At 34.4% G+C, this 16,126-nt stretch overlaps 1 protein-coding gene across 1 annotated transcript in view; it reads left to right on the forward strand.

The window, feature by feature from the left end:
- The window catches only part of LOC149151391 (mitochondrial uncoupling protein 1-like), a 147,266-nt gene extending 135,352 nt beyond the window's left edge, over positions 1–11,914 (forward strand). The window contains exons 8-9 of the mRNA XM_089438932.1: positions 11,322–11,408; positions 11,581–11,914. Coding sequence (XP_089295058.1) covers positions 11,322–11,408; positions 11,581–11,616 — 123 coding nt within the window. The 3' untranslated portion in view covers positions 11,617–11,914. The remainder of the gene's footprint in view (positions 1–11,321; positions 11,409–11,580) is intronic.
- Positions 11,915–16,126: the final 4,212 nt, after the last annotated feature.

Raw genomic sequence — 16,126 nt, forward strand, 5'->3', positions numbered from 1 at the left:
AAAATTATTTTAAACCACTTGTACATCATGGTATAGAGTTTTTGTGTGCTCTCAAAGCATTCAACAATAACTTAGTTTGAGAATTTTCATGTAATTGTAAGGATTAAAACCTTCTCGTTTCCTTATCAAATCCAACTATCCCTCTTTCAAGATATCTTAAATCTTTTGGATTCATCACATTATTAGGATGACGTTTCGAACCAACTAATGTGGTTCATCCTCAGGACAAGGTGAAAAAATCATACAATCTTCATGTATAAATAACAAGGATGCATCATTGCCCTAGGGTCAGCTCATGAAACTAGCCGTTGGACATGCGAAGAAATCCAAGCACCATGTCTGTATTGAGGAATCCAAAGTCATTGCTAGAGTTGATCATTTCCACCATAGGAAGCTTAGGGAGGCTATAGAGATTGAGAGGCATACCAGAAATCTCAACAGAGATGATGGTTGGAAATTGAGTAGGAGTTGGATTTTGGCCCTCTCCTTATGATCCTCTTGTTTCGTTCCCCCCTTTTATATTTTTCCCTCCTTTCCCTTTTTATATATTTCTTTCATATCATTTTTTAATTCATAATTTCTCAATCTACTTAGTACTTTATATTATAGTAAATTCCCTCCTCTCATTTTCTTTATATATTTATAACTTATATTTTTATCTTCACTTTGATTCATTCTTTGACCATTTTAAAATAAATTACTAAGCTCCTAATTATTTCTTTAACATATAATATTTTGAATCTTTCTCTTAATTTCTCTTAACCTCTCTTTACTTCTTATATAAGATTTTGGATCTAAACCTTTTAGTTTTAATATTAATTATAAACTCCTATCTCATTCTTAACCCTCTGATTAATTTTTGGATTATTCTCTACATTATATTAATCGTCTCCTAAATGTTAATTTATAACATGTTTTTTTTAACCCTAAAATTGGACTATTAATTATATAACAACTATTTTTATTAATACTTAACCCTTTAAAACTGTATTTTGATCTAATATTATATATAATCTCCTAAAAACTATTTTATTAAGAGCTTATTCATATCCCCTACTAATTACTATTATTCGTGCTCATGTCAACCAACTTATAATTAAATAAAATTTAGAATATTAAATAATTCCTTTCTAACTTTTTATGATTTCTATTTACCTGTTTAACTAATCTCCAACGGCTAGTTTCATCAGCTGACCCTGGGGCAATGATGCATCCTTGCTATTTATACATGAAGATTGTATGATTTTTTCACCTTGTCTTGAGGATGAACCACATTAGTTGGTTCGAAATGTCATCCTAATAATGTGATTAATCCGAAAGACATTTCTTTTGTGATACTATTTCATTAGTATCACAAAAGTCTCAGATCTAATATCTTAAATCCATTTTTAAACATGAGAGATGTTAATGCATGAATACTCATAATCTTGTCATGCATACTTTTGTTGCACATAATAAAACATACATATATGTACGAAGAGGCTAAGATACAACCTTCAAGGATTCAAGCAACTCAAAATTTAGTTTGTTTATCCCCCAAATCTGCTACTCTTGTTTTTAACTAAGTTTGCAGACAAATCGAAAAAAAAATATCCATGTCCTTGCGGAAATCATGACATATTTATTAACATGTTGTGGTGCTTGCACCCATTAAGGTTTAAAATAAAATAATCACTGCTATGGTTGGGTATTTGCCATTTCTAATCGACATGGTCTTCCAATGTGCCAATCATCGAATTAGAAGTTTTTTTTTGATACAATTCTTTAATTCTTTATTCTAAAGCTAGTTTTAATAAAAACTATTTCCTCTCTTTAATTGCTTTCACCTGCCGAAAACAAAACGATGAAATTTGAAACTAGCATGCACATACGTTTCTTCATTATATTTTTCATGTTTTTAACCAAGTTTGAAATCCAACTGTGGTAAAAGAAATGGATCTGAACCATAGTAAGAGAGGTGCCATATTCATGTCCACTCCTTGTCGAATACCAATATTTAAGTAAGCCAACTAAAATGGATCTTCCATTTGAATGAAATGTTGGAGTATACCTTCCTAATTGAGAGGCGGGCACGTGAATCCAGGTGGAGGGGTCAGACCATATTGCGCACAGGCTCCAGAGCCAGTGGAAGGGTGATGTTGAGGTTGAGTAGCTTGAGGCGGATAGTTGTTCCTAAGCATCGCGCTACCTCCATCTCTAGGCCACCAACCAACACTAGACAACACTTCTTGACCACAGGGTCTCTAATGCCTACGTGCACCAAACCCATCCCCTCAACAAACCATCGTTGGCTTCTAGCTTCAATGCCTCTTCCGGACATGACGAACTTTCCTCCGCTCGATCCCCTGCCTGCAGGGCTACTTCCGCCCTTTGGAATGCTACAAGTCCCTCCGCTAGAAGGACAAGAGCAGGCATGGTGGTAGTTGCAGCAAAACAATGCTACACCCTTTTCCATCATCCATCGAGTATGATACTCTTCCTTCTTGGATTAAATGGATTTGAAATTCAACTATGAGAAGTGAAATAAACCACGCAAAGGCTAGAGGAGGGAGTTGCATGTTCGAGCTCTCAGGGAATGGACTTTATAGCAACTGTGTTGCTTTCACAACAACCTTCTCTTAATTCAATTGTCGACATGACTAAAAAGCCTGTGGCTTTGCCATGCTTTTTTCCAAAAATAAGAATAAAAGCCACCGCCTCCACATCGACAAGGCTTATACGCCCATGGTGGTTAGAGAATGATTATTGATAAGTCTTATCTCATTCATCTAGATCTTCATTCCATTTAAGATCATCCATATCCATATTATGGAAGCAATACATTTAATACATTACTTCTCTACTGACTGCTTTTACCAGCATGTCACGCATGACCCTCTGCACGTTGTTGGAGTAATTCTATCTGCCCGCAATCGTCTGCAGTGCAGCAATCAACACGATTAGAGAGGGTGAAGTTGAAAGGGAAAACGATAACTTCCCTTAGTTACGTAGTTTTGTGCTTTAAAGGGTGTTGTTGCTCTATGCACATGCTTTTAAAGCATTCCGTAAAGCTTAAAGGTGCTTGGATTTACCTATCAACATGATTTTAAAGCATTCCTTAGTAAGTCAATCTACTCATCGACAATTTATAAGGATTTCCAGTTCGATGCTTGCACCAAAAGCAATTTTCAAAATCGCACCTCCCTTTCTATCGGTGATCCAGTTTGTCTTCACAGCGAGAAAGCTTCAAACTGTGACATAGTTGCAGTAAAATAAGGAGGTAGGAAGATAATTTTTTTACTGGTAAGGTTGATTTGCATCACCCTTTGAAGGGATAGAACTCGAAATTTCCCCAACTTTCAATCTCTGCAAAACGCTCGAGGAAAATACCACATCTGATAATTCGGATTGGGTAATAAATGATCCAAACCCTTTGCCATCTACGTGAGGGCAGAGATAGCAGTTTGCATCTATGGTGTTAGGCGAAGTACCCAATCTGTTAAATGCCATTGTAATTGACAATCCCATTCAACTCTAAATTAATAGAATTATACAGCTTAATATCGTGACATTCAATTCTTGGATGGTACCTCCTTGTACGTGGTATTCCTTCCATTAATTAGGTTCATAGATTAATCAATCCCCGCATAAAAAAATTAGTATTCTTACATGACCTGTGATTTAGATACGCTGACATAGAAAACCGCCGAGCGTCAATATGGAAGAGAAATGTGCAGCCCGGTTTTTTTTTCACAAGCTCTCCAATCGACAACTATCTAACATCTCTGCTTCTACCCAACAGTTCGTTATTCTACGAGGCTATAATCAATAATTTTGCTGCTCACACATACACTAATTTAAATAACTGTTTAGGAACAAAAATAAATAATATCCCCTCCAAAGAATTCGTACTATGACAAATAATTCAAGTGTCAACATAGATACCTCTTCTTCATGATGCATGCAGCAAGAACTGTGCATATGACCCGAACTGTGCATATGACCCATTTCAATGCATAGAAACCACCGATTTTTTGACAATCAGCCTTAACGATTTAATATAATAATATTTTATATGGAGTGGAATAAAATATACATATGTTATTACTTCCACATTCCTTTAATTAAAACATTTTTAATATTTAGATTCAACCCTGAAGAATCCTTGCATATTTGGCACTTATACCTGGACCCTCCAGAAAACTTCTTAGTAGTGTAAGGCCAAATTTAGGACTTAAAAGTTTTTCATATCCTACAGAGGCGGATTGGCCCATAGGCCGAAAGGTTTGAAGTCGAAACTCTGATACCATTTTTAATGTACCTCCTGAGCCTACTTTGAGAATTAACTCCTAGGCTCCCTTAATTTTAAAATTTCCATATGGTTAAGATTCAACAGTTATCACAAGTATATTTGAACCATCATTACATGCACAATGATTATCCCTACAACTATACTCGTAACCTTGACTACTGAACAACATCAAAGGAATGAATGGTACACCCTAGGCACAATAATACATATTCTTTTGATCAATCCTTAGGCATAAACTATAATTTGAAGAATGAATCATGGCATGCAACCCATAAACTTCTTCGATGAGTCCATACAATCATTAATAGAACATGCATTTGCTTCCACTAGCATGGTCATGAATCATAACTATAGTAATGTAGGTATAGTCAGAAATGTCACTGCCTTAACTCTTAGCAACAGGGAAAAATAGCTAAACTAGCCTCACTGGATACAATTCTTATGACGGGTTAACATATAGCGTAGATAACTAGAACCATAAACTATACATTTAGAAACATTATACCACCTTGTTCCACATGCACCCATGTCTCATGCATAAATATTTGCCAAGCTAAACTAGAGATATCACATAACGTTAGAGGCATACTATGTTCCTTTACTAAACATAATGATGACCAAGTTTAGATTCATATGATGTCTCACACATCCATATATGTTCAGCTCACAACAAGGTTAGTATAAGTAGTTCAGCTTATGCATAATGGTCCCATGCAGATTCTATCATGAGTAAGATAGCTCCATGGCCCAAGCAATAACAACCACCTACTATGCTTCTACCACTAACTCTACTTTTGGAGGCAATAAAAGTCACATGCATAAGAATGAAATCATTCACATGAATACATATAACACGACAAACATATATCTTATGCAATACGAATACAGAACTAGAATGCCTCAATGGATGCAATTCATCGTATAGTGCATAATGCATAGGTTAGATAACTTGAACCACATGCTCTACAGTTTCAAAACTTAGACCCAAAATCATTTATCATATATAGTTATCTCCCGCATCCTTGTTCAATCATTCTCCTATACAAAGATCACACATACAACTAAACATATACGCTGAAATAATTGCAATAATATATGAGGTAAGGAACAACATACAGTACATCCCATGTAATGGGATCTAACAAGAGAAATTGATGTACTGTCATTTGGAAAATAGAGCATTGCCACCCAACCTTACAACTGACTCTTCCAGTTCACCCCTGAGCCGAGGTTCTTGCCATGGATCAACTGTGCCTAATTGATCTATGCAATGTAATACCCTCTTTCATGATATGGTTTCCATTAGCGGCGTCCCGCTTTTGTGGATCTTTTTATCCATTTGCCTAGGCTTATCTTAGAAAAACTTGCCTTTCTCTCCCGCGAGGCATTTCCTCATAAAAGCTTGCATTTCTCTCCCGCACAGTGTTTATGTTTTTCTCGATGGATATTTATCTCCAACCCATCCAGCTTATCTCGATGGATATTTATCTCCAAACCATCTAACTTATATAGAATTGAATCTAGAAGCTTTATCATGAAAGATTTTTCCTATCCCATTCCCTAATGGGATTTGGAAAGAATCTCATCTATTGGTGTCTTGCTTTTCCAAGTGATTAATTAATTTATTTATTTCACGTTGTATTTACTTTTCATATTACACATCACACCTAGCTTTTCTTAGCTTAGGTTTTGCAAGTTTGACACACAAGGGAGGGGTGTTACATTTAGAGGTGAATGGGTGAGATAACGTTATGTGTAAGTTAAAGAAGCCCCTTTATGTGTTGAGGCAAGCACCATGGGCATAGTATTCTAGGGTTGATGAGTACCTACTTCATTTGGGTTTTTCCAAGACTACTATAGATCCTAACTTTCATTGCTTATTTGCTAAATTTGATCTTCTGGTCTTGGTCATATATGTAGATCACTTGTAAATATAGGTGGTTCTGATAAGAGCTCAATGGATGGTGCAAGATAGAGCTAGCTTGCAACTTTGATATGAAGGATGTGCCTTATATATTATTTTCCAATTCTAGGGGTTTGTCAAGGTACATATGAGGACTTCCTTGGACAAGGGAAGTAAATAATGGGGATTTTTAATAGATTTTAGATGATGGGTTGCAAATTATCTACCACTCATATGATATGCGGTACCTTTTCCTCAATTATGGAGTTTAGAAGGGAGCAGCGATCCTTGAGTATGGGCCTTCGCAATCATGGGATATAGACTTCTTGACAAATCTTGTGGCTAAGGGGAGGTTCGAGATGTTGAGAGAGATTCTTGGTGTGGTGGAGAAATATTCCTTTGTAAAAGAGTGTTAGTTTTTTGTGCTTGTTTCTCATCAATAGTTCTCCTCTAGCTTCAACATGCTTCAACCTATCTTGCAAATTCATACAGTCTCAAAATGTGTGTAATAGTTTAGGTTGTAGTAGTAGATGTGCAATCTCAAAGCATGCAATCTCTAGTCATAGATTATTTCTAGTTTTAGGATTTTTTGTAATTAGAATTGTTGTTCTGTTTTTTTAGTTTAGCTTTTCTTTTAGAGTTAGTGTTGTTCTAAACATAGGAAGGACACTTTAATTAGAGGAGAATGACAGACTTAGGGTGGGTGTTTGCTTCCTCAAAGGGTGGGCATAGTTACCAAGATCAAGTTCGAATTTGATATTTCTAGTTTTAGGAATTTTTGTAATTAGAATTGTTGTTCTGTTGTTTTAGTTTAGCTTTTCTTTTACATTTAGTATTGTTCTAAATATAGGGAGGACACTTTAATTAGAGGAGAATGCCAGATTTAGGGTGGGTGTTTGCTTCCTCATGGTGGGCATAGTTACCGAGATTGAGTTCAAATTCATATGATATAAAAGAAATATGGATGGAAAATTTTGAATTTTAAATGTTTTTTCTATATCTCTTGGAAACCTTGCAAATTTCATAAATTTTCTTCAAGGATGTACAATATATGTGTTGGATGGTTATAGGAACTCATCTCTTTCCTCAAAATCATTTTTCTGTAATGCTTTGGTCATGGGCTGCTACAATGTGCAATGTGGCTTTTGTCACAAGTATTAGTTACAGTATGAGCCATAGTTGGTGGCAGTGTGAGCAGGGGGTTGCAACGCCATAGGAGAAAGTGTAGAAGAAGAGATTAGTAGTGGTGTGTGAGCTTTACATTTTGTTGTCAATGGTGGAGAGATAAAAAGGCTTGCTTGTGTTGACATCTAGATGCATATCCTGCCGCTTTGCTTGACAAGAGTACTAGGAATTGATATGATACCAAAGATGATCAATAATGCCGCAACATGCGGCAATCGAATTAAGAATCAAACAATACCAAATAGTTCTGACACCAAATCGAACCTACAATTATTTTCATTATTTAGGTAAACTCACTCAAATTTGGTAACTGTGAGGCAAATGTACATTTTAAATCAACGGCCCAAATTTGACCTTTAAGTGAATTTTAAATCAACATTTTTTTCCGAGAACAACCTTGCAAGTTTTTCCCACCCCCCCACTCTCCTTGCAAATATTTGGATGGAGGGTGGCCCAACCTCCAAATACAGTAGCCGTTGGTAATCCAATGGCTTTGTCAGACTCAGACCTTAGTGGGAATAGAATTGGAGACCTCATGTTGAACTTTGCCTTGAAATAGTTTGCTTGAATTGATTGAGCTAAAATGAAAGATTAGAACCTAGTGAATTTGAAAGAGATTTCAAAGGAATTTTAGGGTTTTCACAATGGGCCTAGGGTTTACCAACATGACACAACCTTTCTAATTCTTGGCACTCTAATCATTTACAGAGGTTGAGTGGAGGATGATGACTGCAGCTCTACAAGGCCACTAAGAAAATAACTATTTCTTATGATTTTAAAGACCTTTTCCTTGATATTCAGATATTCACAATCACATGATTGATTCCTTTATTGTTTGATAACATAGACTATACTATATATTGACCTTTAATTTCTTTGAATCGAGGTATTAGTACTAGGTCTTTTGATTTCTGTTTTTAGTTGGACACAAAAGGGTTTTCATCAAGTTTGAGGTCGATTTGGTGGTTGTCAGTTGAAACGAACATTCGGTATTGAATCAGATGGTTCAGCATTTAACTAATTTCTCATTCCAGTTCAACCACAGGTTTCAAGGTAATAGGTTTGGACTGGTTCAAACCGGCTGCTCCCGATAATGTTGTTTAACATGTGGAGACTCAAACATGCCCTTTTCCTTGGCCCTTCTATCATATATATGTATAGCTCCTTTTCACGTAACCAATTATATTTCTTTTAATCACCTCAATATGACTAAAAACTCTTCTAGCTGCAACAATGGCCTTTGGATAAGTATTAGGTGAAACGTTTTTATCCCAATCCAGAGCTCTAATCACAATTCAAAACATAAATGGCATGCGCTTGATAGAGGGAGTTTGGTCTTGGACTTGATGACCTGGAGCTTCTCGTTAAATTGTTTAATATTCATGCACCTCTGAAAAAATGCATGAACCTGCATAAGGCTTATCCCAGATGTGATTTGTTCTGCGTTAATGCATCTACAAAATTGCTAAAATCTCCTCTAGGATTTTTAGCAATTCATCTTTCCCCCAAGTATGAGTTGCCCCATCTAGATGTTGTAGTGCTATAAATTATGTGCTGGGTCATACATGCACTACACCTTGAATGCATGATTAACTTTGCTTAGCCATGTATGCACTTCCACTACTCCAGCAAAGTCATATCATAGGATCTTCGTCTAGAGATTAAAATAGGGTCTCTAGCGATTCTGTACCATTGCTGATCTTGAAGGGGCACTTGCTTTTGCACCAGAAGGATTTAGTTTCTCCTCGTCCTCTTCATAGTCCTCATGATTATGGAATGGGGATTTTGAGGCATGCTCCGTGGGCCTTTTTACTTATCATCTCCCAAATATCTTGTTCAAAATCAGACTTTCTTGCAACTGCACTTGAGTCACACACTGTGATTTTCCCTTCAGCATTATATTTTGTTTTAAACCAGCGGGAAAGAAATAAAAATGAAGCACATAGCAAGAGTGATAGATCAATCTTCACTGAAACTGACTGGCAATGGTCTTGTAAGTTGTAACGCAAATGGAATCACTACTGCAACAAAATTGAAATAGAACAGTGATTATAAGCATGAAACGATGGGGACATCTACTGCTACTATTTCATGGGTGGATGGCACCTGCATATTCGGATGAATGGAGGAATGTGTCTCCCAATAAATACACGAAGTGTTGGTTATTTGTACTGATAAAATGATATGAGATACATAAGAGGGGAAACCCCTATTTATAACAAGAATGGCAAAATCCTTAACTTAATGATGCTCAAGTCGTTAGGCATTTATTACATAAAATGGCTTTTTACAAATATAACATCATAACCAAGTCATGAGCTTATACACAAAATAGTTCATGTAGGGAGAATCACCTAATAAATATGTTGTGGTTAGGTACACAACAATAATGACTCGTATCATTTGGGTGACAATAGAGAGAAGAAAAAGAAGACACACCACCAAAATGGTCTTTGTGTAAACTCTGGACTTACGACAAATCTCCTTTAAGTAACGACTATTATGATTTATCATTTCTGGATAGCATAAAAAGGAAAGTTATCTCATCTGAGCTTATCTATAACTTGCTACCTAGGCCACAGGTTAAAAATAATTGTTTTGGCTGACCTTAAACGTGCAAAAATTTCACATTTTGAGTCTGCTTTATGTAATTGGGCCTTTATCACATAAAATGACCTTTTACAAATGTGACATCATAGCAATATCATGAGCTTATACACAAAATAGTTCATGTATAGAGAAACACCTAATAAATTTGTTGTGGTTCGGTACACAACAATGACTCGTATCATTTCAACTAGAGAGAAGAAAACGAAGACACAACACTAAATATGGTCTTTATGTAGATTCTGGACTTACGAGGAATCTCTTTTAAGTAATGACTCTGTCATGTCTCTAACTATATATCATCTTGGCTTATCTATAACTTGCTACCTAGTCCAGTGCTTAAAAGTGACTGTTTTAGCTGACCTTAAATGTGCAAAACTTTTACGATTTGAGTCTGATTTTGTTTGCTCAACTGCTACTATTTCATCAGTATTGCTGAACGTATAGATATTGACCAGCATCAGCTAAAACTACCAGAATGAGCTTTTACAGTGGAGGGAAATACCTGTAGCTATACTTAAAAGATGACCAGCTTTTAGTTTTGGAAACATTTTCTTTTGGATACAAGACTGATGATGTATCTCTTTAACTTGCTACTGTTTCATTAGTATCTATAAAGGTAGAAAATTATTTCCAAACCATAATGCATTTTTTGAATTTTCCAAGCCGCAGCTGAGTCTAGCTATATTACTCTCGAGTATTATTGTGTTTTAATTTGGTATCTTCAGTACGCCAATTTATAAGTTTCACGTGTCTCAAAAGCAAACTATTTTATTTATCTCCTGTTTTGAATTCAACTACATTAGAGTTCAGTTGAGAATCCATGCCCTTTCAGAACTTGTGTTTATCTATTTTGCCTCAATAGAAAGGACTATTTGAAGGCGAAGCTCCACACACACACACAGACATGGCGAGTTCTCTTGTTTTTCTTGCCATGATATTGTTTCTTCAGAGATCATATTATGAACTTTATTTGTTTAAGTTCTACTTTAAAGATTTTGGTACAGCTATTGTGGTCACTTGAATGTGTTTTAATTAGAATGGTGTCTATTTTACGTTGGCCAAAACCGTTCATTGGTGTGTGTGGTTTGAAAGCATCATTGTTACCTCTACACTTTTTTCTTTATTCTTATAATTCTCTGGAATTTGAAGCTGGACAATTTATGGAAGTAATATCTTGGCAAGTAAAAGTTTGTACTCTTGTGAGACTTTTTGTTGGTGTTTGAATTAGAGGATTTATGAATGGCTGCCGTGATTCTTATTTATTCTGCTATTTTTACATATACTTTTCATACATTGTCAATAGCGAGATTTAAACAATATATCTTTTTGCAGGGTCCCCTAGCATTTTACAAGGGATTTATTCCCAACTTTGGCCGACTCGGGTCATGGAATGTAATAATGTTCCTGACGTTGGAGCAGGTCAGTGCCGGTCTCCTTATAAGTTATCCTGTATTTCGTTTGCATGTTAAAATTAAAACATAATTTCATTATTTGTGAATGAAACTCGTTTTTTTGGGTTCCAAAAGCAATCAATCTATGTTTATTTTGAAGAATGCGAATATGGTGCTTATTTTATTTTCTAATGGAACAGGTCAAAAAACTATTCGCGAGAGAAGTACCGAGTTAATTTCTTGTTGAAATGTGGAGTTGTGGAATGTTGATCAATGACTTTTAGATCATTTGATTGATATTATGATATTATTCTCTTTATAGGCGTACCGTGTCTTTATTTTTTATAATCCTTAATTTTGAATGTGAGAATAATTTTATCCAGGCTCAACAAAGGCTTTAAATTCTGCCTTTGGCCAATTATTTGGTTGCTAACCAATTTTTGCAGCTCTCCAAGTGTTATTTTTGATGAATAAAGAGAAGTGATTTAAGGTGAGTCAATTCAATAAAAAAAAATGGCTTGAGTTTACAACTAATTTTAATTTAGTGATTTTTTTAATATTATATATCTCTCAGCATGTGTGCAACCAAAGTATATGCTGGAAAAATGTCACATCCATATAAAACCTACATATAATTTGTCACATGCATATAAAACCTACATATAATTTCTACTTGGAAACAATGTATACCATCTAAAAATTGGTCTATACACAACTCAACCAACTTAAAAATAGAATATAGATTTTTAACTACGGAATGGTTATCAATACACTTTGTTTGGATTTCAATTTACAATTAAATTATCTGAAATACACAAAATTTAATTAATTAAGAATGGAATATAGTAAAATATTTTAAATCATTTATTATTTGTAATTTTCAATTATTACACTAGATTGTGAAAGGGTTGTTCTAATTATATGAAAGATACATTGATTACATTGATTGGATTTCAATTCACAATTTAGATTACTTGAAATATCCAAAATTTGATTAATTGGAAAAAGGTTACTATAACTAACAATGTGTGCTTGCTATGGCATGCTTTAAAACTCTACCGTTCATCAATATACATACACTATACTCTTTTTGCATTTGTTTCCAAAGAAAACTTCACATGGAATCTCTCAAACACTTCATACATTCATGGATGATACCCAATACAAACTTCTTGATATTGATTATGGCCCTTGATTAAGCATAGACATCAAGTGACGCAGACAATAGAGGCATCAAGTTAGGGTAGGCAATTATGAGATCTTTTGCATGAAGTTCAAAGTGCTCAACCACTTGAGTTAGCCCATTAAGCTATATACTCTTAGCACATTTTATAAAAGTCTTGTAAAGTGGTATTAATGACATCATGGAATTTAGGAAACTAAGGCATTTCAAGGTGGTTGATTTAAAGGAATACATTTTTACTTGCACTCATTTAGAATTGGTGTAGAAGATTCTTTATAAGAAAAGTGTAAATACTTTAAAGGAATACATTTTTACTTGCACTCATTTAGAATTGGTGTAGAGGATTCTAAATAAGAAAAGTGTAAATACTTTTAATTGAGTTGGATTCGTTATAAGAGTACACCCTTTTGCATCTTCTTCCGTCATTCTAGAAATGATAATTTGGTACAAGTGTAAATACTTTTAAGCAAGTTGGGTTCGTTATAAGAGTATACACTTTTGCATCTTGGCCCATATTTCTAGACATGATAATTTGGTACTAGAGCTTGAAGATCACTTTTCTTTACCTCAAGTTTACACATGGTCAATTTTTAACAACATAAGCAACTTGCTTTGAGGATTGGTCCCATGCCTTGTTGCTCTATCTTTATAGACATGATATTGGTATTGTAGCTTGAAGATCGATCTTCATCTCAAGTTTGTCATAGTAGTTCAACCAGAAGAGCTTGGTTTCTCCTTTTATGACTTAAGCTTGCATTTATGGTGTGCTTGATATGCACATTTGTAAAATATTCATGAGTTCAAATTAGCAAAGGCTTTTGACCACTAAAATCAAGGATCTTGTGAGTTTTCATTATAGTAGGACTTTGTGTAAATTTGTGTGAACTTTTATATCTAACATTTTAATATTTTAATGTGCCTATTACATATTTGTGTCCTTATAATGTATTCTCATGTCAAAAGGTTGTGGTCCAAAATATATAAATTTAATTGTTCATTTAGATGTGATAAGACACCCTGAAGAAAACGAAATCTCTTAATTTTCAAATCATGTTTATTTATAAATTCTTTGCTACTTGTTTCTAACTAGTTGCAACAATGGTTGTTAAAATTGGAGGTTGGTGGAAAGCGTGGGAGACCAATTCAATGACGTGATCAATTTAACTAGATTAAGGTAAGGATTCCAAAGGAGATTCAACATTGTTGTGAAGTGCATAACTATAAAGTTTTTATTATTTAAGTTTTGAGTATTTCTAGAAGAGTAAGTCAGCTCTCTTTGGGAAAAGTGATATTACATCCTTTTTAGTGATCATTTAGGAGGGAAAATGTTCAACAAAGTTGAGATCACATCTTTAATAATAAAATCAATGACCACTTTGTGAATGAACATGTACATAAGCTTTGAGGACTTGTTAAAAAAATATTTACAATGGTTAAATCAACCATGTCCCTTTATGTTTTTTAACCTTGTAATATATGATTATAGTATATCAAAGATAGTTCCTTTGTTTCTTTAGGTTTTGTGAACACAAAGGTACTTAAGTGCCTTAACTTAGAGGATTTCACAAAATCCTAAGTATATACAATGATTATTGACCTATACTAATAAAAAATCAAGTTCCCATGATATGCTATTTGTACTTATCATTATTGTATACACCTTAATAGATAATGATCTCTTTTTACATAGAATTACCAAGTCAATGACCATGCTTTCCAATACGTAATCAATAGAGTATGTAAAACTATGTATCTCAAAGACATAATTACATATTTGTATTTGTCAATACAACCTAGCCGTTGTTGTATAATATTGGTTAAGCCAAGGCCAACAACCAACTAACTATTGACAAAAGTAATTGTCACATTTACTATTGAACATTTCATTGATACTAGATAGTAAATCTCTAAGGGTTTACTATGATATCCAAATTTAACACTAGTACATTTCAAGGGATTTGAGTCCAAAAGTATGATTGCCATCAAAATAGTGCGAAATTTAACTCCATTCTTTGCACATTTTTGATAATTCAGATGGAATTTGAGTGACAATTAAGGACATGCCTTCTTTTTTTCTAGAGGAAAAATCTTATAATTTTATTCACCTAAAAAGGAGAGAACATAATTACATTTTGTATATGCAAGAATGCATCGAGGGAAAAAATGCGTCACAACATCGAGCACTAGCACAAAAAACTAGAAACATGGTAGAGAAACTATAAGCTTACAGGATGACCCTAGGGGACCGCCTCAAAACCTAGCTTAAAATAGAAAACAAATAGGGTTGAAACCTTATGAACAGATGGACATTGAAATAGTCCAGATTACATATAATCATACAAGGTGGAAATGTGCACAAAACCCAAAGGGTACATACATTTCGAGGGTTGAAACCCAGGAAGAACAACATATAAACCATGACGTCGATCAGGTGACGACAAGAACCATGAACCCTGGAGCCAAGAACAAACTATGCCACATCAATTGCAGAACCCACCTAGAGGACACCTGCAACAAAACAAGCGTCAACAACGAAAGATTGTACAATAAAAGTGACTGACAATTGAACCCTAGCGAGTTGAAAGAAACCATGGCAACACATCAAAGCCAAAGCACGAAAAAAACATGCCAGTAAGAACAACTCCATTAGAGAGAGGTGGCACTGGTAATGAAAGAAACCCTCGAAGCACGAGCCACATAAATGGCAAGAGAACTGCAATTGGAAAGGGAAATGAAGGCGACCACGACGAAACTTGAACCAAGCGGAAGAGGGCAAGTAACGTGAAAAAAATGATGAAGGCGGTTAGGGTTCCAGACACTAAGCGCTCCGCTCCCTCAATGCCCACCCCCCCTTCCAAGATGTGTCATTTTTAGTTGCAACTATGATTATTGCATTCATTTGAATATTGGATTATTATTAAATTGTTAACATTGTCCAAATTACATTAAAATTCTTGTTGGAAAGAACATACAAACTAATATTGGTTTTATTTATGGTTTTAATGTTGACATTAACATAGAGAATAATGTTTAAAGGACGAACTTAAGTCTATAATTAAGGCCTTCCTTGAAGCCTCTTCAAAAAGTACATGCAAATATGTTAAATGCAATCATATTAAAATACAAGTTTAGTTTTGGTTATTTATCAAGTCCTAATTGCAACCATGTTAAAACCCAACTAAGTTTATTTTTGGTCATTTATCAAGGCTCAATTATGGTGGCAAGAGAATAGAAAAAAGTTACATCGGAAGAATAAATGGGAGATGAATTATTTCTTCCTATACATTTTTATTTATCTAGTTACTTGACATTTTAAAATCTTTTTTATTTATCCAGCTACATGACATTTGTTGTCATTTTTTTTTGTCATAAATTAATTTAACTAAAATAGCTAGTACAAAAGAGAAAACATATATAAAAATAACCTTTTAGTCAAATAAATCATCTAAACTGAAAATAAGAAAATATCAAAACTAAGAATGCTCTAATTATTTTAATCTTTCTCAAAATTTTAATTTTTCTAATAATAATAATTAATGATTTAAGTACCAGTCCCCTCCATA

This window comes from Pinus tabuliformis, chromosome 9 (genome assembly GCF_031772625.1).
Source record: "Pinus tabuliformis cultivar Carrire ecotype Pingquan chromosome 9, CPIR1, whole genome shotgun sequence".
NCBI lineage: Eukaryota > Viridiplantae > Streptophyta > Pinopsida > Pinales > Pinaceae > Pinus > Pinus tabuliformis.